General features: G+C 43.0%; 1 protein-coding gene across 1 annotated transcript in view; it reads right to left on the minus strand.

The window, feature by feature from the left end:
- Positions 1 to 556: 556 nt before the first annotated feature.
- The window catches only part of slc24a2 (solute carrier family 24 member 2), a 41,574-nt gene continuing 18,840 nt past the window's right edge, over positions 557 to 23,290 (minus strand). The window contains exons 7-9 of the mRNA XM_034188258.1: positions 8,054 to 8,143; positions 955 to 1,121; positions 557 to 824 (exon numbers count right to left, since the gene is read on the minus strand). Coding sequence (XP_034044149.1) covers positions 575 to 824; positions 955 to 1,121; positions 8,054 to 8,143 — 507 coding nt within the window. The 3' untranslated portion in view covers positions 557 to 574. The remainder of the gene's footprint in view (positions 825 to 954; positions 1,122 to 8,053; positions 8,144 to 23,290) is intronic.

The following is a 23,290-nucleotide window of genomic DNA, read 5'->3' on the forward strand; positions in this document are numbered from 1 at the left end:
ATGTGTTTGAATAGTCAGAAAAGGTGTTCCAGTATTGGTTAAAATATACGTATATAGCCACATACTATGTGGTGATTCATAAACAAATTAATCTAAAGGACCATTGCAAAGCTCAGTGGTTGCTCTTGTGTCCTTTTCTCACTTGTATTTGTATAAGTTCAGCACTCTCTCGAGCTCCACCTCTTTTAACAAAAAATTAAAGTCTCTGATATTTAATTAATGTGGCTACGAGTGTGGAAAGTGAAAGAAATTCTTAAACAATCCTGTGGCGGATCCAAAAAACACTGTCTAATAAGTCATCTTTGATTTCCATCCTGAGATCAATAAACTGTCTGTTGCTTCCAAAACAAGAACAGTTTCTGTCACATGGTGGAGAGAAAATGTGGCATCCACTCCTATTGGCTGGATTAAACACCTTTGTCAGGCTGTGTGCACCTCTCCATATGTTTGTGTGCTCACAGCCACTGTGTGTCTACAAAGTCTTCTACTGTGTGTATGTGTGTATGTATGACACCATGAAAAATAGCTGGACAAGCCTGTCGCCCACGTGAGCACACGTGATGTTTTCTCTCTCTCAGACGGTGACGGGGCAGGTGATCATTTTGTCCTCCAGCATGACGCTGACCATGAGGAAGATGAAGTAAAGCAAGAACATGAAGAAGCCGAGCAGCTTGCTCATTTTCCACTTGGAGGACGCGATGGAGATGATGACGAACAGCAGCATGAGAAAGAGGAGCACGATGGCACAGAACAGGCCATTGCTGCTCACCTGGACTGGCTTGAAGTCATTGATGATGTTGTAGAGGAGCCACGGGAATGGAAGACTGGAAAAGACCAGAGATGTTTGGATTTATGGCAGTTAAATCAGAGTGGGAGCTGAGTTTGATTCACAGTATTTTTTAATGAATTCATTATCACTTGTTAAACTTTTTGTGTGTGGTTAGCTGGACTCACCCTACAGTGATATCAAAGATGTTAGATCCCACGGAGCTGGACACAGCCATGTCACCCAGACCTTTTCGTGCTACAATCACACTGGTGATCAAGTCAGGGATTGAAGTGCCGGCGGCTAAGATGGTCAGACCCATGATCTCCTCTGTGATCCAGAAAGTCTCTCCAACCTCAAAGAAAGTGAGAACTGCTTAATGTTGCAAGATGCAATAATAAAAAAATAAAGAAATTGAGAAAACACTCAAATGAATTTTGTCCCATTTTCAGGTTTGATTGCTGTCCACATTCTGAAAATGAGGAATCGAGTCTGACTGTCCACAGCAGCAGTCTAAAGTTGGGTGTCATAGTATTATTCATGATTATACCCCAGGTTAGTGCTGATTACAAGTGCGATGGAATGCAACACCATGACATGGGAGCTTCTGAGCATGCTCACAGTGCCTGCGCTGCGCTCTGCTGCCCGCTCTGATCAATGAAACAGCTCTGCTTCAAAAGAGAAAACAATCTGCATTGTATTTTCATTTTAGTCTTTAATTTTAGCTGGCATCAAAGTGACTGAACAGCCAAATGCACATTCAAGCAGAAACAATTTATTTCAAGATGCAGTGACAAAATAAAATCAAAGCTTTCTATAAAATGAAAGTAAGAGACACATATTATCCCCTATGCACTGATTCCATCCATTTATCCATATCTGTGGATCATGATGTTGATTTTTTTGTTTAACACATTCAAAACTATCCCAATTGGTCATAAAGCTTTGCAACACCACTATTACCACAGATTACACACTGTAACATGGCTTGACTGTATATCCATTTGTTTATGAGCCACAGAAAGGAACAATCAGGTGCAAGAAACCAGTAATGGAGTTCTGCTGAAATGAACCTAATTCATTTCAGTGTTAACAACTGAAGAATTTTTTTTTTTTTTTTAAGTTGGACAGTTTTCTTTTTTCCCCACTGTGTAGTTCTTGGGAAAGATCTGATTTGTCAGAAAAGGTATATGTGTTGCTTCATTTTGTGTGTTTTGCTAAAATGACATAAAACTCTCATCTGTAACGTCCTAATACAAAATCTTACACAGTAAATTTTGCAGAGTAAAATTTACTGGACCAACGTAAGTGCTTCTTCTATTGGTAGTATAACCAAAAGGTATTCACAGCGCTTCACTTTTTTCACATTTTGTTATGTTACAGCCTCATTCCAAAATGGAGTAAATTTATTTTTACCCTCAAAATTCTACTCACAACACCCAATAATGACATGAAAAATGTGTTTCTGAGTTTTTTTGCAAATTTATTAAAAATTAAATACTAAGAAATCACATGTACGTAAGTATTCATATCCTTTGATGCACCTTTAGCAGTAATTACAGCCTCAAGCTTTCTTGAATATGTTACCACAATCTTAGTGCACCTATCTTTGGCCAGTTTTGCCCATTCCTCTTTGCAGCACCTCTCAAGCTCAGGTTCGATGGGGTGTGTTGGTGCACAGGCATTTTCAGATCTCTCCAGAGATGTTCAATCGGATTCAGGTCTGGGATCTGATTGAGCCACTCAAGGACATTCACAGAGTTGTCCTGAAGCTACTCCTTTGATATCTTGGCTGTGTGCTTAATGTCATTGTCCTGCTGAGAGATGAACCGTCACCCCAGTCTGAGGTTAAGAGTGCTCTAGAGCAGGTTTTCATCCAGGATGTCTCTGTACATTGCTGCATTTATCTTTCCCTCAATCCTGACTAGTCTCCCAGTTCCTGCCACTGAAAAACATCCCCACAGCATGATGCTGCCACCACCATGCTTCACTGTAGGGATGGTGCCTGGTTTCCTCAAAACATGACACCTGGCATTCACTCAAAAGAGTTCAATCTTTGTCTCATCAGACATTTTGTTTCTCAAGGTCTGAGAGTAATTCCCGCCTGCGGCCTTTCTGTGTGGAGTTTGCATGTTCTCCCCGTGTCTGCGTGGGTTTCCTCCGGGTGCTCCAGTTTCCTCCCACATCCAAAGGCATGAGGGTGAGGTGGATTGGAATCTTCAAATTCTCCGTAGGTGTGTGTGTGGGTGTGGATGTGTTTGTTTGTCTGTTTGTGGCCCCGTGACAGACTGGCGTCCTGTCCTGGGTGTACCCCACCTCACACTCTATGACTGCTGGGATAGGCTCCAGCCCCCTGTGACCCTTAATTGGACTAAGCAGTTGAAGATGAGTGAGTGAGTGAGTGGTCTGCGAGTCCTTCAGCTGCCTTTTGGTAAACTCCAGGCAGACTACCATGTGCCTTTTACTAAGGAGTGGCTTCTGCCTGGCCACTCTACCATACAGGCCTGATTGGTGGATTGCTGCATAGACGGTTGTCCTTCTGGAAGGTTCTCCTCTCTCCACAGAGGAATGCTGCAGCTCTGACAGAGTGACTATTGGGTTCTTGGTCACCTCCCTGACTAAGGCCCTTCTCCCCCGATCACTCAGTTTAGATGGGCAGCCAGCTCTAGGAAGGAGGCCACTGTGCTCTTTGGGACCTTCAAAGCAGCAGAAATGTTTCTATACCATCCCCAGATTTGTGTCTCAAGACAATTCTGTCTGAGGTCTACAGACAATTTCTTTGACTTCATGCTTGGTTTGTGCTCTGACATGCACTGTCAACTGTGGAACCTTATATGTAGACAGGTTTGTGTCTTTCCGAATCATGTTCATTCAACTGAATTTACCCCAGATGGACTCCAATTAAGCTATAGAAACATCTCCAGGATGATCAGTGGAAACAGGAGAAGTTTTGAGCCTCCTGGCAAAGTCTGTGAATACTTATGTACATGTGATTTCTTAGCTTTTTCATTTTTAATAAATTAGCATTTTTTATTGTGTGTAGAATTTTGAGGGAAAATTAATTTCATCCATTTTGGAATAAGGCTGTAACATATCATAATGTAGAAAAAGTGAAGAGCTGTGAATACTTTCCGGATGCACCGCATCTATACTGACATCACAGTTATCGTACAGTGACTCACCAAAATCTCAAAATGAACATTTTTTTGCATTTCTTGAATCTTTAATTCAATTTCCAATTACACAATTACCTTTTAGGTAATTTGTTTATCTGAAGAGGAATTCTGATCAGTCAAATCTGTATCACACAACACCAGCACAAAGGTGGAAATGCATTTTAATCCGTTTGAATTTTCAAGTCTATGCTGACACAGACAATACTGTGAATACAGTGAACTAATAATTAAAACATTATTTAAAAAAAAAAATCTGTGCAAATTGTTACATCACTTTTTCTTGAGACAGCAGTTCATTTTTTAGAGTGTGTAGATATATGATGTGATTATGCATAAATGTTGAATATCTTGAACTGGATTTTTGACTAATATAATAATTCAAGATATGGAAGGGGTGGTGGCCAAGCGTTTAAGTGCCCTTGTTTCCAGTGTGGAAGCTTTTTGATTCAAATTCCACCCCTCCCCATTCTCCATGTAATATGGAGTTGCGGATCCGCTGTGGCGACCCTGAGTGAAAACAAGGGAACGGATGAAGGGGAGGTACTTATTTTATGATAATTCAAGGTATCTTCATATATATTTCAAGCCACAATGATCAGTGAGGATTTCTGCCAGAACGCTATTCCTGATATTATAACAATAATGATTTGTGAGTAAACAATTCCCAATTTAGTGTGGGGACTGGTCACAAGTGGCTTCAGATATAATTACAGTAGGACGATGACCCATGAGGAACCATGGGTTCTAGATGTGGTCATTTGTGCTATATACAGAGGAAATCTGACTTTTGGGAGAAAATCTGTTTACAGTTATGCTCCATTTCACAAGTACTGACATAGAAAGATTTCTTGGCTTTAATGAAAGTCTTCATTGAAGGTTGAATCTGTTTTCAGTTGTGATTTCTAAAATTAATTTTTGTTGTCAATAAGCTTTTCTGAAGCTGCTTAACCAGTACAATATTACATGTAAAGAAATTACGAATAACTGAAGTTTTATAATTGCACTGTGACAGTGTTCACATTAGATCAAATTTCTTTCCTTTTTTCCTCTCTCTCTTTTTTGGCCTGTGTTAGACACTGTTGAGACAATTTTGCTGTTTTGTCTGGAGTGTGATCATGTTAATTCTGGGTCTGGGGTCACATGCATACAGAAAATGTAGAAGATGTTAGACTATGGCCAGACTAATTAATTGTGTCAAGTCTGCAGCAACCTCATAGGCTTTTATTTTGAAATACAGGCTGTTATTGTGGAAGTGCATATTGGTCCCATCACCTTGCTCTTTTTACAACTTGAAACCACATGAAAAATACACAAGTATGCCAAAGAATAAAAGTCAGCTTTTTCTGGATTTAAAATGAGGCCCAGATACACAAACACACAGAGGCCACTTTCCTTTTATTATATGGAGTTTAGCTAGATACAGGATATTCAAAGACATTTAAAATACTTTAAATTGTGAAACATATAATTAAAAACTACAGCTATGTTTAAGTGGATCCATAGTTAGAACTGCAATAAAGAAATCTAGAATTTTAATTTCAAGCAGAAATAATTTAGAGATATATGGAATTCACATTTTGGGTATCCAAGACTAAAATGAAGATGCCTATAGTTGGACTCTACATAGAGTCAGGTCTATAAGTAATTTGACAGTGACACAATTTTTGTAATTTTTAATCTGTACACCACCACCGTGGTGTCAATCAAGATGTGCCTGTAGTTGTTGCTTTACTTCAAGAGGTTTAAAAAATAGCACACTGAGGATGTTGGAGTATACATTGTGCTTTCATTGTCAGAGCTCATAAGTACCTGGACAAAGGATAAGGATTATTTTTAATTATTATTTTTAATAGAAAATATCACTTTTACAGTGTCGAGGGATCAGTGCAAAAACAAATAAATAAATAAAAAGTCCTAGTCACTGAATATATGAAGTTGGAGTTGTCTTGGTGGCTTCCCTTACCAGTCTCTCTTTTTGCACAGTCACTCAGTTTTAGAGAACTGCCCCCTCCTGGCAGACCATACAGTAACATATTGTTTGTATTTCTTAATGAAATGAAGTCAAAGACATAGTTAGTTACTTGGAAACATTCATCCCTTTCCCAATCCCTCCCCTGACTTGTGTAAAGAAAAGTGGCTTTAAAAGTGATGATTTGTATGAACAAAATAATCCTCATATTTACTGTTCTTTGCTCAATTGCTGATGTCTCTCAAAATCTTGAAACTATATATAGAAATGGCTATAATTCCTCAATGGTTAATGTGAAAGTGTGCACAACAAACACATCTCGATTAACTCGAATATGGTGCTGCACAGGAAAAAAAAATACAAAAATTGTATATACATATATATCCGAGTTTCGAACTCAGTGGAGTGTTTTATTCATAACAATATACTGTAATTTAACAACTTACATTTGAAACTTGGGTAGCTCAAATTTAATAAATGAAATATAATTTCTAATAAAAAAGAAAATCCAACAGTTGCAGGAGGATTCTTTGGATTCAGGATTGCTCGAGACTCGGCTTCTTTTCAATTCTTACAATGAAAGTATTTATTTCGAATGTTTTATTCATTTTCTATAATTTCATGCTTACTCATTTTAGATTTGATGTGTTACTCATTGATTTCTTACACTTTGACTCAGAACTCATTTTTATTATTAATTCCGTGTTAGCACAGGTGACCTGGCTCTTTAAAATAGGGTGTTATAGGTTGATCTAGCTGCAGATCTCTGCAGATTAGTTGGGATTATCTTGCAAAGTCAGTCACACATTTAACACCCTCTCTTCTGCACTCAGATATCAAGTGCCCTGAGTAAGGGCTCTGTCCCACTGGCGTTTAGGAGGATTTGCATATGGATTGCAAACAAAATTGCCCATATTCGCCAAACATCCGCAATATCCGTGTAACATGCATGTATGAGTTGGCCGTCATCCGAACACGCCCGTGATCATCCGCAGAGGCACGCATGTCTGCAGCCAGGATTTTTGAGCTGTTCAAAAATCTGAAAACGGATAACATCTGCCTCACATACTCCATATATACTCAATTCATACACAATACATACTCACTCCATGCGCTGTATATCTGCCGTTAACCGCTGATATCCGCAACTGACGGGGATTTGCGGCTTGACAGCAGACTGAGACAGTGTGTAAAACAGATATATATCGTGCCCATCATGTCCACATCACAAACTAAAATATGTTGTAGCGACTGCATACAGACTGGCCACGAATAAAGCGTTTTTATTACATCTGCTTTGCAGCTGATTTGCGGACAATCTGTGAATGCATAACAAACACGTCACATAAACCCAAAGTACTATATGTGGCAGAAAGTGACATACCTGCCAGTCAGTGCCGGTCCAGCTGTGTAAATCCACAAAGACGTAATAGCTGCTGCAATCCAGGACTTTTATTTAACACCAACAAAAGGAAGAGTTGCTGTTTATAGCCACAACTCACGCTGAAGCCTGTTTTCTGTGACGCTCTCAAAAAAACAAAAGAAAAGAAAAAAACACCATCTCACACCCCGAGCGGCTTCCCCCCTCCCGCTCCCCAAACTCATGAACAGTGAACCCTCGCATGACAACAAGAACATTAACTGTGATCAACTTGTCCAAGTCCAGCAAATACTCCAGAGCCTGTATTGTTGGTGTGAATAGTGATGCCGACAGCCTGAGTGCACTTCTTTTATGACCGCAATGCAGATGCCGTGCACGCACAACACGTGCGCGATGCATTCATAATACACCTGTAATGCTGCCGCGATAATCCCAATGTATCGGATCAGTTTCGTCACTACATGCGTTATATAACCGTGATTGTTCATCATATATTCACTATATATTATTAATATATCCATAATTCATACTGGGACATTTGTCATTTTTGGCCATTTTTGTTGCGGATGACAACGAATGCCTGCAATTTGTATACTCAATTCATGCGCAATTAATTCTCTCCCCAGTGGGACAGGGGCCTAAGGAGGAATATGGAAAAAAGAACAGATTCATCAATAGAGATGGTGTGTAATTGGGATTACAAAGAAAAACCATATGTAATGTGACATAGATTGCACTGAGGCCTTTGTTGTTGGAAATACCTGGTGAGCCCACCAAACCATCAGATAGGAAAAGAAAGCAATCCAACAGATGGATCCAAGGAAAGTGATGGGGAAGAACTTTGACGATGTCTGTGGAAAGAAGAAATATATATATTTTTAAAGAGAGAGAAAATTCCAGCAATGAACCAAACAATTCATCTCTGGTCCATCCATGATGATGCAATGAAGCTATTAGCAGAGATCAAACAAAAAGAAAATTCATAACATGTCTGAAATTCACCAGCTGTCTTTCACTTAGCATTTAAATATTACGAATGAGTACTTTTAGAGTTTTAAAACTGTGTTACATGTAAAGATCCATATGGCCGGTGTATCAAAACTCCATTGAAACTAGATACTATTCAGGCTAATTTAGCTGAAACTCTGCAGGTCATGGTAAGGTTTTCATCTTACATTTCATTTATAAGGTCACTCTCCTCAAAATCACTGCTGATTAATAATCTAATTCTGAAACACCACCTGGACATGACTGTCTTATGTGAAACCTGGTTGAAACCCGGCCTCCTCCTACCTTTGAATGAAGCTTGTCCACCCGTGTACACATTTAATAATGTTGCTCACAATCACAATACAAAGCAAGGCTGAGGTGCTGCTTTAATTTATAGATCTGGGTTTAGCTTGAAGGCTCTTGGGGATCATAAGTTTAATTCATTTGAACATCTGACTCTCTGCACTGTACAGGCTGCCATTTCAAGTCATAATCAGAAGAATAAAAATCAGATGTATTACTTTGTTACCATTTATTTCAAGTCTAGAAGCCTTGAGCGCAAATGGTGTAGTTCAAAACTACACATCTTCCACCTTGCATGGTGTGATGCTATTCTGGAATATAAGTGTTAGGTAGTGAGCTGGGGTCTCATTATTAAATTTGGCCCTATTAGGTTGCTGTAACCTCCTGATGCCCTCTGGGCTGATTTCCACGAGCATGCATCTGATCTCACGTGAAGAAGTTTGAGAGTGTTCGTTTTTTGTTAGTCGCATAGTCGATTAGTTCATTGCCTAATGAGCAGTGCATCGGGCGACGAAAAAGCGGGAGGTAGCATCGAAAGCTTACTTGGAAACAACACCGAACAGGAAAGTTCATCTGGAGGGCCAGACAACAGACAATCGGACGAAGGACAGCGCAGGGAAAATCATTCTGCAATGGCTGGTGTATTGGGGAACATTAGACCATTTGATGACACAGTGGAGCAATGGAGCGCGTATACAGAGCATTTTGAATTCTTCGTCTTGGCCAGCGGAATCAGCGCGGAGAAAAAGGTAGCTACATTCCTAACAGTAATGGGCGCAAAGACTTTCAATCTGTTCCGAGCACTGGCACAGCCCAAGAAGCCAGGAAAGTTCACATATGACAAAATTGTTAAAACTCTAAGTGCACATTTCTCGCCTAAGCCCTTAATGAATGCTGAACGGTTCAGATTTTACAAACGTAATCAGGAGGAGGGGGAAACTGTGACTATGTTCACTGCTTTACTCAGGATGTTAGCGGGGCACTGTGAATTTAAAGAGGACTCGCTTAATGATGCCATTCGTGACCGGCTGGTCTGTGGACTGCGCAATGAGGCCACTCAGAGAAAACTGCTAACTGAGAACAAATTAACTCTGACCAAAGCAATTGAAATAAGTGCGTCAATGGAAATGGCTGCAAAGGAGGCACAACAGTTGAGTGCAGCCATTGCTAAGGTGTTGAAGGTAGCTAGTACAGAGGACAACTGGACAACTCGACAACGAGGCCATGTTATCTTTGTGGCAAACAAGGCCATCCGGCAGCAGAGTGCTGGTGTAAAGAATTGGAGTGCCATGCCTGTGGAAAAAAGGTCACATTGAAAAGGCCTGTCGTAATAAGAAAAAGGGAACTCAGTCAATGCAGAAAAACACTAACAACAAAAGAGAGCTGCTGCACATAAGAAAACGATGCATGTGATGGAAAAAAGAAGCTAGTGCCAGTGAATCCACAGATGACGAGTTGCCCCTTCACATTCTTTCACTGGCTGGAGGATCTGAAAGCTACTGGACGACAACCTTGCTGGAGGGCAAACCAGTGCGGATGGAAATTGACACCGGGGCAGCAGTGTCACTTGTTTCAGAGACTGTGTATCAAGAACACTTACACCACTTGCCAATCCAACCAGCACGGGTGATGCTGAAGACCTATATGGGGGAGACAGTGGCTGTCAAGGGCTTGGTCAAGGTCAAAGTGGAGCTAAATGGACAATGTTGTAAAGCTGCTCTTATACGTTGTTCGAGGCAATTACCCATCCCTGCTTGGGCCGATCATGGATGGATAAAGTGCAGATTGACTGGCCTACCATCCGCATGTTGAGCCAAGGAGAGACAGCTCTAGAAGCTGTATTAAAGAAACACAGTGAACTCTTCACAGAAGGACTAGGGCACATGAAGGGTATCACTGCAAAGCTGACCCTGAAACCAGGGAGCAACCCCCGATTCATTAAAGCACGGCTGGTCCCATACGCACTGCGACCAAAAGTTGAAAAGGAGCTGGACAATCTGGTGAATAGTGGGGTGCTCGAACCGGTGCCTGTCAGTGACTGGGCTACCCAATCATGCCTGTCCTTAAGAAAAATGGAAGCCTACGAATTTGCAGCGATTTCAAAGTGACTGTTAACCCAGCCTTGCAAAATGAACATTACCCACTGCCCCTCATCTACGACCTGTTTCGCCGGTCTAGCAAACGGCAAACAATTCAGCAAAATAGACTTGAACCAGGCCTATCTGCAGATGCCATTGGACCCCGAGTCCAAGAGCTACTGACAGTCAGCACGCATAAGGGCCTTTTTTGATACTGCCGTTGGCTTTTGGAATCAAGTCAGCCCCTGCACTCTTTCAAAAGGCCATGGATCAGATTCTGGCTAGGCTACTGGGGTACAGTGCTACTTGGACGATATCCTCATCATGGGAGGGACAACGCCGACCACCTCCACAACCTGGACATGACACTACAGAGGCTGAGGGAATATGGACTGAAAGTTCGCAAGGAAAATGTGAGTTTTTCCAGTCCTCCATCAAATACTGGGCCATGTGAATCGATGGCATGGGTCTACACAAGGCCCCCTCCAAGACCTAGGCCATCTTGGAAACCCCAGCACCACAAGACGTAAACCAGTTACGCTCATACCTGGGGCTCCTGAACTATACGGCCAATTCATTCCAAATGTCTCCACTTTATTGGAACCGCTCTATGAATTACTGATGCAAGGAAGGAAATGGGAGTGGTCAGAGTCTTGCCAAATGGCTTTTGCCAGCTCCAAGAAAGCCCTTCTGAACTCTGATGTGCTGACCATTTTGACCACTGCCACTTCATTAGCCTGTGACGCTTCCACCCCATGGGGTTGGCGCGGTCATCTCACACATCATGCCGGACAGCACAGACAAACCCATTGCTTTCACTTCAAAGACCTCAACAAAGCTGAATGTAACTACGGCACAGATTCAGCGGGAGGCTCTGAGCATCGTGTTCGGAATTAGGAAATTCCAGCTCAGTATCTGTTCGGAAGGAGATTCACGCTTCTGACCAACCATAAACCGCTAACAGCCTTACTGGACCACACAAACGGGCATTCAACTGTTGGCTGCAAGCAGAATGCAGAGATGGGCCCTGCTGTTGTCAGGCCATACCTACGACATCAAGTACCGCCAATCTGAACTGTGTGGTAAACACAGATGGCCTGTCCCGCATCCCGCTCCCTGTTGCGCTCCGCGCCGCCTTTGTAAACGGACTGTCTCTGGTCCTTAGGAGCACCTGGTGGCGAAGGACGAGCCGCGGGATATTTAGATGGGCTTATCGACCTGGTTATACGGTTAGACAACCGATTAACAGAACACTGACGGGAGCGAGACGAAGAGCGTGGTCAGGCACAAGCCGTCCCTCTTCCTCCCGGGTCCGAAAGGGAGCCGACTTCCCCACGCTCCGCTGCCAGGGCTCTCCACGTGACGACAGCTCCCCCTGCTAACGTTGCTAGGGAAATGAGCAGGGCCAAAAAGCGATCAGATCAGAGACAAAGGAGGCTGAACTGTGGAGAGTGTTTTCTCTGCAGCTCTACCGAGCACACACAGAGAGAATGCCCCAAACGGTCAAAACAGCAGCATTCCTCCTTAGAGACTGGGCTAAGGGTGGGTCACAACACCCACGTGGGGAGACCCCGACGATCTGCACGTATCCCAGTCATGATCCTGAGTGGGGATCTAACCCTTCACGCCCCAGCACTGGTGGACACGGGGTCGGAGGGGAATCTGCTGGATAGCAGATGGGCAAAGGAGGTTGGGCTCCCTCTAGTGGCCTTACCGTCACCATTGTCGGTACGGGCACTAGATGGCACCCTTCTTCCACTAATCACACACCAGACACAGCCAGTGACATTGGTGGTGTCTGGGAATCACAGGGAGGAGATTGTGTTTTATGTAACACCTTCAACCTCCCGAGTGATTTTGGGTTTTCCATGGGTGTTAAAACACAATCCCCGGATTGATTGGCCATCTGGGGTTGTGGTTCAGTGAAGCGAAACCTGCCACCGGGAGTGTTTAGGATCCTCGGTTCCACCCGGTGTGACAGCTAAGGAGGAGGTTTTAGTCCCCCCCAATCTGGCGACGGTGCCAGCCAAGTACCACGACCTTGCTGACGTCTTCAGCAAGGATCTGGCACTCACGCTGCCCCCGCACCGTCCGTACGATTGTGCCATTGATTTGATACCGGGCGCTGAGTACCCGTCCAGCAGGCTGTACAACCTGTCACGTCCGGAACGCAAATCAATGGAGACCTACATCCGGGACTCGTTTGCTGCCGGGTTGATCCGGAACTCCACCTCCCCGATGGGTGCTGGTTTCTTTTTTGTGGGCAAGAAGGACGGCGGACTCCGTCCATGCATTGATTACAGAGGGCTGAACGAGATCACGGTTCGCAACCGATACCCGTTACCTCTGTTGGATTCAGTGTTCATGCCCTTGCATGGAGCCCAAATTTTCACAAAATTGGATCTTAGGAATGCTTATCACCTGGTTCGGATCCGGGAGGGAGACGAGTGGAAGACGACATTTAACACCCCGTTAGGTCACTTTGAGTACCTGGTCATGCCGTTCGGCCTCACCAATGCACCCGCGACGTTCCAAGCATTGGTTAATGACGTCTTGCGGGACTTCCTGCATCGGTTTGTCTTCGTATATCTAGACGATATACTCATCTTTTCTCCGGATCCTGAGACCCATGTCAAGCATGTACGTCAGGTCCTACAGCGGTTGTTGGAGAACCGGCTGTTTGTGAAGGGCAAGAAGTGTGAGTTTCACCGCACTTCTTTGTCTTTCCTGGGGTTCATAATCTCCTCCAACTCCGTCACCCCTGATCCGGCCAAGGTTGCGGCGGTGAGAGATTGGCCCCAACCAACGAACCGTAGGAAACTACAACAGTTCCTCGGTTTTGCAAATTTCTACCGGAGGTTCATCAAGGGCTACAGTCAGGTAGTTAGCCCCCTGACAGCCCTGACCTCCACAAAAGTCCCCTTCACCTGGTCAGATCGGTGCGAAGCCACGTTTAGGGAGTTGAAACGCCGGTTCTCGACTGCACCGGTTCTGGTGCAGCCCTATCCCAAGCGCCAGTTCGTAGTTGAAGTGGACGCCTCTGACTCAGGGATAGGAGCCGTGCTATCCCAGAGCGGGGAGTCCGACAAGGTTCTCCATCCATGTGCCTACTTTTCCCGCAGGTTGACCCCAGCTGAACGGAACTATGACGTCGGCAATCGAGAACTTCTTGCGGTGAAGGAGGCTCTTGAGGAGTGGAGACACCTGTTGGAGGGAGCATCGGTACCATTTACGGTTTTCACGGACCATCGGAACCTGGAGTACATCCGGACGGCGAAGCGTCTGAACCCCAGGCAAGCCCGCTGGTCGCTGTTCTTCGGGCGTTTTGACTTCCGGATCACCTACCGCCCCGGGACAAAAAAACAACGATCTGACGCCCTGTCCCGGGTGCATGAGGAGGAGGTCAAGACCGAGCCGTCAGACCCCCCTGACACCATCATCCCCGAGTCCACTGTCGTGGCCACCCTTACCTGGGATGTGGAGAAGACCGTCCGGGAGGCCCTGACACGGAGCCCGGACCCGGGGACAGGTCCGAAGGACAAGTTGTACATCCCACCAGAGGCCAGGGCTGCGGTCCTTGACTTCTGTCACGGTTCCAAGCTCTCCTGTCATCCAGGGGTGCGAAGGACCGTGGCAGTGGTCCGGCAGCGCTTCTGGTGGGCGTCTATGGAAGCCGACGTCGTTGTGCGATTCACAACATTAAATTGTTACTTTTGGCTTATCCATTGTCCGTTCATTAACGCCCCCTGTTGTGGGTCCGTGTCACGACACTTTCACAACACACACAGCACCACCAAGGCATCCCCCGCTGAAATCCTCCTGAAAAGAGCGCTGCGCACCAAACTGGACTGTCTGTGTCCTCCAGCAAGGAGCCAAATCGTGCTGAGCAGTCAGCAAGAACAGAGTCGACGTAGGTCAGTCACGCAAGGGTCTTTCCACGTAGGAGACCCTGTTCTAGCTCATAATTACAACCCCTGGCAAAAATTATGGAATCACCGGCCTCGAAGGATGTTCATTCAGTTGTTTAATTTTGTAGAAAAAAAAGCAGATCACAGACATGACACAAAACTAAAATCATTTCAAATGGCAACTTTCTGGCTTTAAGAAACACTATAAGAAATCAAGAAAAAAAATTGTGGCAGTTAGTAACGGTTACATTTTGTAGACCAAGCAGAGGGAAAAAATATGGAATCACTCAATTCTGAGGAATAAATTATGGAATCACCCTGTAAATTTTCATCCCAAAAACTAACACCTGCATCAAATCAGATCTGCTCGTTAGTCTGCATCTAAAAAGGAGTGATCACACCTTGGAGAGCTGTTGCACCAAGTGGACTGACATGAATCATGGCTCCAACACGAGAGATGTCAATTGAAACAAAAGAGAGGATTATCAAACTCTTAAAAGAGGGTAAATCATCACGCAATGTTGCAAGTCATTTAGACATGATGACTGTAAAAAGTATAATAGAAACTGTTATTGAACCATTTACTTATATTTGTAATCTGTCTCTGTCAACTGGGATTTTTCCAGATGAAATGAAAATTGCTAAGGTAGTCCCATTATATAAAAATGGAGACAAACATAATTTTTCTAATTATAGGCCAGTATCACTGCTTCCACAGTTTTATAAAATCATGGAAAAAGTTTTTGTGACAAGATTGGATAAATTTATTGAGAAACATCATAGTTTAAATAATGCTCAGTATGGATTTAGAACAAAACATTCGACAGCTATGGCAAGTATGGAACTAATAGAGAAAATATCAACAACAATAGATAATAAGGATTATTTTGTAAGTATTTTTATCGACCTGAAAAAGGCTTTTGATGTTATAGACCACTCAAGATTGCTTCACAAGTTACAACAATATGGAATAAGAGGTATTGCACATCAGTGGGTAAAAAGCTACTTAGAAAATAGAAAACAGTTTGTACAGATAAATAATACCAAATCAGAATTGTGTAACATTATTTATGGAGTACCACAAGGATCGGTACTTGGACCCAAACTGTTTATTTTGTATATCAATGATTTTGTGAATGTATCAAATGTCTTCTTCTTCTTTGTCTTTCGGCTGTTCCCGTTAGAATCAATCGTTTCCATCTCACCCTGTCCTCTGTATCGTCCTCTGTCACACCAACCACCTGCATGTCCTCTCTCAGCACATCCATGAACCTCCTCTTTGGTCTCCCTCTTCTCCTCCTGCCTGGTGGCTCCATCCTCAGCATCCTTCTCCCTATATACCCTGGGTCCCTCCTCTGCACATGTCTAAACCATCTCAATCTCACCTCTCTGATTTGTCTCCAAACCGTCCCACCTGAGCAGTCCCTCTGATATGTTCATTCCTAATCTTGTCCATTCTTGTCACTCCCAAAGAGAATCTCAACATCTTCAGCTCTGCCACCTCCAGCTCTGCCTCCTGTCTTTTTGTTAGTGCCACTGTCTCTAAACCATACAACATAGCTGGTCTCACTACTGTTTTGTAAACTTTCCCCTTCACTCTTGCTGATATTCTTCGGTCACAAATCACTCCTGCCACCTTTCTCCACCCACTCCACCCTGCCTGCACTCTCTTCTTCACCTCTCTACCACACTCTCCATTACTTTGAACAGTTGACCCCAAATATTTAAACTCATCTACTTTCACCACTTCTACTCCTTGTAACTGCACTATTCCACTGGGCTCCCTCTCATTCACACACATGTACTCAGTCTTGCTTCTACTGACTTTCATTCCCCTTCTCTCCAAAGTATATCTCCACTTCTCCAGACTAGACTCAACTTGCTCTCTACTCTCACTACAGATCACAATGTCATCTGCAAACATCATAGTCCATGGGGACTCCTGTCTGATCTCATCTGTCAACCTGTCCATCACCACTGCAAACAAGAAAGGTGATCCTTGGTGTAATCCCACCTCCACCTTGAATGAGTCTGTCATTCCGACTGCGCATCTCACCGCTGTCACACTATTCTTGTACATGTCCTGCACTACCCTAACGTACTTCTCTGCCACTCCAGACGTCCTCATACAATGCCACAACTCTTCTCTTGGCACCCTATCATAAGCTTTTTCTAAGTCCACAAACACACAATGTAACTCTTTCTGTCCTTCTCTGTACTTTTCCAACAGTATTCTCAGAGCAAACATTGCATCTGTAGTGCTCTATCTCGGCATGAAACCATATTGCTGCTCACAGATCTTCACCTGTTTTCTAAGCCTAGCTTCTACTACTCTTTCCCATAACTTCATGCTGTGGCTGATCAGCTTTATGCCTCTGTAGTTACTGCAGCTCTGCACACTAGGAACCAGCACACTTCGTCTCCACTCCTCAGGCATCCTCTCACTTTCCAAGATTTTATTAAACAATCTGGTTAGAAACTCTACTGCCATTTCTCCTAGACATTTCCATGCCTCCATTGGAATGTCATCTGGACCAACTGCCTTTCCACTCTTCATCCTCTTCATAGCAGCCCTCACTTCGTCCTTGCTAATCTCTTTTACTTCCTGATTTACTCTCACCACATAATCCAGCCTTTTCTCTCGCTCATTTTCTTTATTCATCATCTCTTCAAAATATTCCCTCCACCTTCTCAGCACACACTCCTCACTTGTCAGCACATTACCATGTGCATCTTTTACCACCCTAACCTGCTGCACATCCTTTCCAGCTCTGTCCCTTTGTCTGGCCAATCGGTACAAGTCCTTTTCTCCTTCCTTAATATTCAACTTCTTGTACAGCTCGCAATATGCCTTTACCTTTGCTTTGCCTCTTCTCTTCTCGCCTTATGCTGCATCTCCTTGTACTCCTGTCTACTTTCTTCATCTCTCCGACTATCCCAAAACTTTTTTGCCAACCTCTTTCTCCTTATGCTTTCCTGGACCTCTTCATTCCACCACCAAGTCTCCTTGTCTTCCTTCCACTGTCCAGATGTCATACCCAGTACTGCCCTAGCTGTCTCCCTCACCACATCTGCAGTACTTTTCCAGTTGTCCAAAATTGCTTCCCCTCCAACTAGTGCTTCTCTCACCTGCTCGCTAAATTTCACACAACAGTCTTCCTCCTTCAGCTTCCACCATCTGATCCTTTGTTGAGCTCTCACTCTCTTCTTCTTCTTTACCTCTAAAGTCATCCTACAAACAACCATCCTATGCTGTCTAGTGACACTCTCTCCTGCTACCACCTTACAGTCTCTGATTTCTTTTAGCTTGCATCTCCTATAAAGAATGTAGTCCACCTGTGTGCACCTTCCTCCACTCTTATATGTTACCCTGTGCTCCTCCCTTTTCTTAAAGTAGGTATTCACCACAGCCATTTCCATCCTTTTTGCAAAATCAACTACCATCTGTCCTTCCCCATTCCTATCCTTGATACCATATCTACCCATTACTTCCTCATCACCTCTGTTCCCTTCACCAACATGCCCATTGAAGTCTGCTCCTATCACCACTCTTTCATGCTTGGGCACACTCTCCACCACCTCATCTAACACACTCCAGAAATCTTCTTTCTCCTTCATCTCACAACCTACCTGTGGGGCATATGCACTGATGATATTCATCATCACCCCTTCAATTTCCAACTTCACACTCATCACCCTGTCAGACACTCGCTTAACCTCCAACACACTTTTAACATACTCTTCCTTTAAAATGACCCCAACACCATTTCTCTTCCTCTCCTCACCATGGTACAACAACTTGTACCCACAGCCGATGCTCCTGCTCTTACTTCCCTTCCACTTGGTCTCTTGCACACACAATATGTCTACCTTTCTCCTCTCCATCATATCAGCCAGCTCTCTCCCGTTACCAGTCATACTACCAACATTCAAAGTCCCCACTCTCATTTCCACCCTTCTAGTTTTCTTCTTCTCCTGCTGTTCGTGGCAACGTTTTCCTCCTCTTCTTCATCGTCTTCGCCCAGCAGTAGCCCAATTTTCACCGGCACCCTGTTGGGCAATAGCACCGGTGGCGGACATTGTTAACCTGGGCCGCGACCGATCCGGTATGGGAATTCGATTCTGAGTCTGCATAGTTGGGTTGGCTTGTTTTACGCCGGATGCCCTTCCTGACGCAACCCTCCTCATTTATCCGGGCTTGGGACCGGCACTCATGTATCAAATGTGCTTGGCAGTAATTTATTTGCTGATGATACAACGCTGTTTTACTCTGGATCAGATATACAGGAAGTAGCACAAGTGATAAATACCGAATTGGAAAAAGTTAAATATTGGTTTGATATAAACAGATTGTCACTAAATATTAATAAGACAAATTTTATATTGTTTAATGATAGAGCGAAAAAAAATAATGTCATTACAAATAGATGGAATGGATATACAAAGGGTAAAAGAAACAAAATTTTTAGGAGTCATGATTGATGAAGATCTTACATGGAAGTCACACATAAATTACATAAAAGGAAAAATAGCGAAAGCCATTGCTGTTTTGCATAAAGTAAAATATTCATTAAATAGTTATGGTTTATTAACATTGTACAATTCATTGATTGTCCCATATTTAACATATTGTGTAGAAATCTGGGGATCAACATATACAACCTATATACAACCTTTATTTACTTTGTAGAAAAGAGCTTTAAAAGTGATTAGTAACAGTGTTTTTAGAGATCCATCTAATCCATTGTTTATTAAGTATAGGGTACTTACATTTTATGATTTAGTCGATTTGAAAATATTACAAACAATGTACCAAATTAATAAAAATGCTTTACCTACAAACATTCACAATATGTTTGAAAAAAGAGTAAGTAGTTATAAACTGAAAGGAATAGAAGTCTTTAAAAAACCAAGATTTAGAACTAAAGTAAAAGAAAGGAGTATTGCAGTAAATGGTGTAAAATTATGGAACAATCTTAATAAAGAAATTAAAGAATTAAGGTCGGTTAAATTATTTAAAAAATGTATTAAATTAGATGTATTAAGTAAGTATGAAACTGTGAAATAAGTCAGTAGGCTGCAAGGAAGTTAAAAAAAAGAAGGTGATCTGTTAATGTTTGGAGTGTTTTGAGTTTGGAATGTAACCTGTCAGAGATGTAATTTATTAATTAATCGTCATAATTATGAAATGGGTCAGTGGTATGGGACGAGTTAAAGAAATGTAGTCTGTTGAATGGTGTTGATTATGGTGCTGGGTATTGGGTGATTGTGTTGTTGGAGGGGGCAGAAATCATAAGACTTGTTCTTCTTTCTGCTCCTTTTCATTGTATTGTTGTGGTGCTTTGTTTCTGTTTTCTGTTTTTTCTTTTAAATTAATGAAATAAATATTAAAGAAAGAAAGGAAAAAAGAAAAGGTGTTGGTTGTTCACAGTCAGCTGTGTCTAAACTCTGGGTCAAATACAAACATGGGAAGGTTGTTAAAGGCAGACATACTGGTAGACCAAGGAAGACATCAAAGCGTCAAGACAGAAAACTTAAAGCAATATGTCTCAAAAATTGAAAATGCACAACAAAACAAATGAGGAATGAATGGGAGGAAATTGGAGTCAACGTCTGTGACCGAACTGTAAGAAACCGCCTAAAGGAAATGGGATTTACATACAGAAAAGCTAAACGAAAGCCATCATTAACACCTAAACAGAAAAAAACAAGGCTACAATGGGCTAAGGAAAAGCAATCGTGGACTGTGGATGACTGGATGAAAGTCATATTCAGTGATGAACAAGGGCGTAGGTTTGGTCTCAGCTTTGATAGGGACAATACCACCCCACTGGCCCCCCTGCCCACCACCACCACCCCCTAACCCACTCATACCATTAGACGCACAAGTACAGCATAATACATAACATATGACGACATAATGCTGAATAATTTAACACTTTATTTACATTATTAAGTGTGTAGGCAAACAAACAAATAGCTTAAATAACAAAACTGCACCCAAAATCACAAATCTATTCTATAGGCCTACACCTGAGAGAACAAGACAACAACAAAAAAATACTTGTGGACCTAACAAAAAAAAAAAAGTTTTTGCAACCAAGATGTATAATCTATCCTCTTCATCAATAATGCAGTTATAGGTATCTGGCAACCTAATTTGCCAAAAAAAAAAAAAAAAAAAAAGGGCTTTCCAATGATATATGGTGTATTACGGTAAACGTAAGCCTGTGATGTCATAACGTAGAGGAAAAACACGGAAGCTTCACACTAGTGCGCCGCTGATTCTCATTACCGTAAATTCTCATGTAAGCCCTCACTCTGAAAAATTTCAACACTGACAGCAAGCCAAGAACCCGTGCTCTCCAACAGTATGCTATATGTTGCATATATTACGGTAAAGTGCGTTCGGTGACTTTTGAAACGAGGGAAAAGTATGAAAAAGACCGCAAAAGTGACAGAAAAGTACAGAGACAGACAGCAAACATAAATGTAGTAATTTTTGAGGAAAAGGCAGGGTGTTAGTGTCATTTGTGAAGGTGTGTGTGCGTGTTTGTGTGGGTGTGCAGTTTATTTTAAGTGTGGCGCACAGCTTTGTTCGCAAGCCCCCCCCTCGCCCTTCTTGTTTTTCTGCACCGGAGCCACCCATCCTCTGCGCTCCGGGACCTCCCACTTTACAAATTAAGCACTGCCTGCCACGAGATGCGCTTTGTTTACGTTCATGTGAGAAGAACGTGAGCCAATGAAATTGCAACATGGGTAACCCTGTCACTCTGGCAAGTCGAAAACACAAAACGTGACGACTAAAATTTAGTATCGAGTTCGCAAAAAAATATTGAATGATTTTGTTATATCAAAAAATGCTAAATATTGGTAGGGACTATTTTGCCATCCCAAAATATTGGTTGTGACTTGTCCCTATGGTCCATATGCAAACCGACGCCCCTGGTGATGAATCTCGAATCTGCATTGGGCAAGGTGATGATGCTGGAACTTTTGTTTGGTGCCGTTCCAGTGAGATTTATAAAGATGACTGCCTGAAGAGAACATGTAAATTTCCACAGTCATTAATGATATGGGGCTGCATGTCAGGTAAAGGCACTGGGGAGATGGCTGTCATTACATCATCAATGCACAAGTCTTGGTCTAGAAAAGTAACCGTTACTGACTGCCACAATTTTTTTCCTGATTTCTTATAGTGTTTCTTAAAGCCAGAAAGTTGCTATTTGAAGTGACTTTAGTTTTGTGTCATGTCTATGATCTGCTTTTTTTCTACAAAATTAAACAACTGAATGAACATCCTCCAAGGCCGGTGATTCCATAATTTTTGCCAGGGGTTGTACCTAGGGGGTCCCAAGTGGGTGCCAGCGGAGATAGTTGCCATCACCAGTCCGCTGTCATACCAAGTGCGCACCAGCAAAGATGCAGTGTGGCGTTGTCATACTGACCAGCTGTTGGCCAGCAAAGGCCCCCCCATGGAGCTGATGGGCTCTCCAGCACTTGACATCGCAAGCCAGGCAGACACAGTGGAGGGCCTGGCTGCCTCCGAAAACCTGCCGGCCACACTTCAGGAGAAGGACGCTACAGACCAGGTTCCCCAGGCTCCATCGACGGCGGAACCAGTGCCGCTGCCGCCGTCTCCAGTGACTTACCATCCTCGCCGGTACCCCACTCGCGAGCGGCGGCCTCCAGACCTCTTGGACTTGTAATCCTCACTGATGAAACGTCATATCCTTTTTTGAATGCTATGTTGTGTTGTTATGTTATACATTATAATTGTTATGTTATCTTCAGTGAACACTTGGGTTAGTCTTACAGAATAAGGGGGGAGGAAATGTTAGGTATTGAGCTGGGGTCTCATTATTAAGTTTGGCCCTATTAGGCTGCCGTAACCTCCCAATGCCCTCTGGGCTGATTTCCTGTATACTGTTCAGTCTTCAGTAAACGAACAGCAACCACACTCCATGTCTGTCTCCTCATTATTGATTTAAACTTAAGGTCAGTACATAACAACAAGCATATGCTATTAGCTATGAAATGGGGCTACTACTCTGTTTGATTAACAACAGCAAGCATAATAAGGCAGCACAGTCTCGTTTGAACTCTGTGTGATATCGTGGGATTTGACCACTTATGGGGACAGCTGCTGTCTGGTGTACTGTTTTCTTTTCAGCTGCAATCACTGAAGCAGTCACGAAAAGTGCATTTTTTTTTTCGATTCCCAGTGGAGAATGGAAAACAAGGCAAATGGGAGAGGTCGTGTCGGTAAGTGTTAGCCTACACAGCTAACAGCAAAGTAGCTCCGTTCTCTCGCCTGCAAAACCGCCTCGACACGTTTGAGATAAAATAAGATGACTGGTCATGAACAAACCACAACACATGTCCACTGTCCCACCGTATCCTCACTTTTTCTTTGTATTTTCACTTTGTTTGCATGGAATTTTCCCAAAATCTCAGAGAAAGTGCCATGTTTGTGCCCCCAGAAGTAGAGAAATTATGTCATATGCATCATATTTTAACCCTTTAATGACCGCACACTCAAACGAGACTGTGGTGCCCAATTCAAAGTTGTTGTTTGACACCGTGGCTATACATATTCAAGGTGGAACTCAATCCCATGACCTTCTTGCAGTGAGGCAACAGTGCTAACCACTAAGCCACCATGCTGCCAAAATAATGGTGTCTATTTATTATTATTTTTTAATTTCCCCCCAAAAAT

This window comes from Thalassophryne amazonica, chromosome 15 (assembly GCF_902500255.1).
Source record: "Thalassophryne amazonica chromosome 15, fThaAma1.1, whole genome shotgun sequence".
Lineage (NCBI taxonomy): Eukaryota > Metazoa > Chordata > Actinopteri > Batrachoidiformes > Batrachoididae > Thalassophryne > Thalassophryne amazonica.